The 3,889-nt window shown below is 34.0% G+C and overlaps 1 protein-coding gene across 1 annotated transcript; it reads right to left on the reverse strand.

The window, feature by feature from the left end:
* Positions 1–2,965: 2,965 nt before the first annotated feature.
* On the reverse strand, positions 2,966–3,367 carry LOC103310331. The gene has a single exon (XM_008188275.1). It carries the CDS (start codon positions 3,365–3,367, stop codon positions 2,966–2,968), a length of 402 nt encoding a protein of 133 aa, XP_008186497.1.
* Positions 3,368–3,889: the final 522 nt, after the last annotated feature.

Consider the following 3,889-nt stretch of genomic DNA (forward strand, 5'->3'; position numbering starts at 1 on the left):
ATATTACTTTCGAAATACGAAGAAAAATGATCTCGAATAGTGTTTGCTGCTATGCCACCTTGCACATTTTCTTGCTGTTGTAGACTATTTAATTCGTCAGTTAAGGTATGTTCAAAGTTGAAGCCGTCTCGTTCTCTTACAAAATTATGTAATATACAACAAGCCTTTAATATATCTTCGGCAAAATCCGTGTTTACATTAATTGGTCTATGAAAAATTCTCCATTTGTTTGCAAGTATCCCAAAAGTACATTCAATATAACGTCTCGCTCGAGGTAAACGGTAATTAAAAATACGTTTTTTCTTCGTAAGATTTTTCCCTCCATAAGGTCTTAAAACATGATGAGACAACCCAAATGCTTCATCTCCAACAATACGAGGGCATTTAATTGTTTCTGTGCCTGGTAAAAGCTTTTGTGCTGGAATGTTTAAAGTTTGATTTTGAAGTCGTTTCCATAAAACAGAATTTTTAAAAACTGACGAATCCGAACTTTTACCGTATGAGCCAATATCAACGAATAAAAATCGATAATTTGAATCACATACTGCCAGTAAACTTATAGAAAAAAAATGTATATAATTATAATAAATTATAATTTAAAATAAAAAATATATATTGTATGAACTCACCGTAATGTAACAGCTAGTCTCTCAATCGCTGGAATACATCGTCGCATATTTGTATCCTCACTACTTATATCATTTATAATTAGATTGTATAATTTGGATTGTCGAGACATACGAAAATAACAGAAAAATTTGTTTTCATCCTGTATCAAGTCATTGTAAAGTGTATAAAACTGACCAGTCTGAAGCCTTGGTTGAAGTAATGGATGTACCCAAAACCGATGTTTTCTATTTCTTTTTATTAAAACAAGAGCAACGGCATATTCTTCCTCGGAGTTCATGTTGTCGTTTGAAAACTAAGTATATAGTGGTAAATGGAATCCTAACGCGCGTGTGTTAAATTTAAAAACGCGCGGATGCGCGTGAGCTATAGTGACACGCGCGTTTTAAAAACGCTCGTGGAAAAGGGCCCTTACAGTGTTTACTCTCTCCGAAATCAAAGGGACCAAGGTAGGGAGTACTCGCACTGACATTAATGAGTATGGAAAACCTTTATATATGAATCAATATGAACCCGAGTGTCACAAGGGAGATCTAGAACATGTCAAAAAGCGCCATCTAGTTATTTAAAAAAATCGTTATTTTAAGAATCGATTTAACAAAAATGGATTTTTTTTTAATCGATTTTTTTCATTTCGATTGAAAAATCGATTCACTGGCCTGAAACGCCCATCACTATTTCCCTAGTGTGTAACGTTTATGGGACGAATTCAGTTCTCTGAACATTCTCTGAGTGGTAGTTGCTTAAATTATATTGTTACTAACATTATCACATAATATTATTATCTATTTAATTAAGTTTTATTTAAATATTAAATATGGCAAGTGAAATAAGTGTCGTATACAGTCAAAGGGGAAATGTGCTGTTAGTAAAAAGTAATTATAAATATTCTAAGTATACAGAACTAATATCCGGGGAAATTGAATGGAAATGCATACGCAAAACGTGTACAAGAAAATTATACACAATTTGCGTTGATTTTAAATTTATTGCGAAAATCTGGGACACATCCACATTAAAGGATCGATACCAATATTATTGAATCCTTTTTTTGCTTCATTTTGTGCAACATCAGCTCTCAGAAAGAGGCGCATTAAAAAGTTTCAAATTTAAAACCTTCGTCACCTACGAAAACATGAGGCACTGTGGTGGTTGTTTCAGGTAAAGGTTTTGGCGGTAAAATAGTTTTACCTTGTAAGAACTCACGATACAAGGATGAATTTTCAAAAACACTACTGTCACTATGACGGCCAAACTACCAATATCAACGATTAAAAACTTGTAATCAGGATCTACTATGCCAAGAAGATCTAATGAAAAAAGTAATGAAATGTAGCAAAAAAATCTTGGTCCAGTCTTAGGAAGACATTTTATTCTAACGTGTTTTCCGTCTATGCTTCCTACATCATTGGGAAGGTTCTCTAAACCTAATTTCTGATTTTTTTAAATTTGGCGACCCACAATACATTGAATGACCTTTTTTTTTTTTAAGTATTTTTTTAGTATTTAGGTACATACCTACCAACACTAATTTGTTTCAGATAAATCGCTATCTTTTCAATAGGTATAACTATTTAACTATTAATCTGTTTGATACGGTCCTGTAAACTCGTAATCGTCAATCTCGCAGATAACGATTAACGAAAAACTGAATTTGAACTTTGAACATCAACGAAAAATATGTATTATTTCAAAATATAATCGCGACCCACAGTTTAGGAACCTCTGCTTTAGCGGTTTACAATTTCCTGTATTTAATATCATTGATCAGGATTACTATTTTTTTTTAGGTTGAACGGAATTGTCGAACTGTGGGATTATTGTTATGTCCAAAGTGTGATCGAATACTACCAAAAAATAGTTCGATATGGTCTACTACTTACTCTATATATTTTGAAATGTTCTAACTGATTGGTTATAATTAATGTGGAATATAATTGTAATATAGTCTCTAACCGAAGAATCCTAAAAACCCTGTTTAGTGGACAGACAGGTAGGAATTTCAGGGTTATCTTAAATTTTAAGATCCTTGATATAGGTTTTGAATTTGTGAGTAAATAAAAAAAATTATTTCTTTAATGCTTTCTTATAAAATGTAATAGATGGATCTTCAATTTAATATGTCAAAGCAATATTAAACAATTCGATAAATCAAATTGTAGCATCTGCATTACAAAACTCATTAAATTTAATAGAATTTTTACAATACGTTAAAGTACAGGGTGTATCAAAAGTCTTCAACTGATTTCAGAATATTATATTTATATTAAAAATGAAGATATAAGGGTTAAATAAAGTAAAATAAATTCTTAAAATAGTCAAGTTTTATTTACTTTGGTTACAAATGTTCAATATGACCCCCACCGGCAGCCCGACACACATCTATACGGTAATCAAATTCTTCCCAAACGTTACTGATCAAATCTGGTGTAACGGCATTAACAGCATCTTTGATTCTGATTTTAAGCTCTTCCAAGCTTGTAGGTAATGGTGGTACATACACTTTATCTTTTATGTAGCCCCATAAAAAAAAATCACACACTGTGAGGTCAGGGGAACGTGGTGGCCAGGGATGAATCGCCAAATCGTCGTTTCCATTACGCCCAATCCACCGCTGAGGGAGTTCACCGTTCAAATACAGGCGAACTTCTAACTTCCAGTGCGTCGGTGCTCCATCTTGTTGAAAAACAAACTCATCACTATCCGCTTGTAACTGTGGAAACAACCATGTTTGCAACATGTTTAGATATGTGTTACCCGTTACTGTGTTTTCTTCAAAAAAAAAATGGACCGTAAACTTTTTTACTGGAAATTGCACAGAAAACATTGATTTTTGGTGAATCTCTTCGATGCTCAACAGTTACGTGTGGTTGCTCTAAAGCCCAAATCCTGACATTAAGGCGGTTGAATTTTCCACTTAGATAAAATGTGGCTTCGTCCGAAAAAACAATGCGTGAGACAAATGACTCATTTTCTTCTTGTTTTTCGGATATGAAATTGCAAAAATCAATCCTTTTTTGTTTGTCATCCGGTAGGAGGGCTTGTAACAGTTGTATTCGGTATGCCTTCAATGTCAAACGACGTCGTAGAACACGCCAAACGGTCGAATGTGGGAGATCTAGCTCTAGGCCTGCACGACGTGTAGACTTCTGTGGACTTCGAACGAAATTTTGTCGAACTCGCTCGATGTTTTCGTCAGAGGTACGAGGTCGACCTGAGCGTTTCTGTGCACACAGACAACCACTTTCTTGGAAAGTTTGGT

This window comes from Acyrthosiphon pisum, unplaced genomic scaffold (genome assembly GCF_005508785.2).
Source record: "Acyrthosiphon pisum isolate AL4f unplaced genomic scaffold, pea_aphid_22Mar2018_4r6ur Scaffold_20853;HRSCAF=22327, whole genome shotgun sequence".
Classification (NCBI taxonomy): Eukaryota; Metazoa; Arthropoda; class Insecta; order Hemiptera; family Aphididae; genus Acyrthosiphon; species Acyrthosiphon pisum.

Coding starts and splice junctions, on each gene's coding strand:
- LOC103310331 (XM_008188275.1), bottom strand. CDS start 3,367: ATGTTGCAAACATGGTTGTTTCCACAGTTACAAGCGGATAGTGATGAG.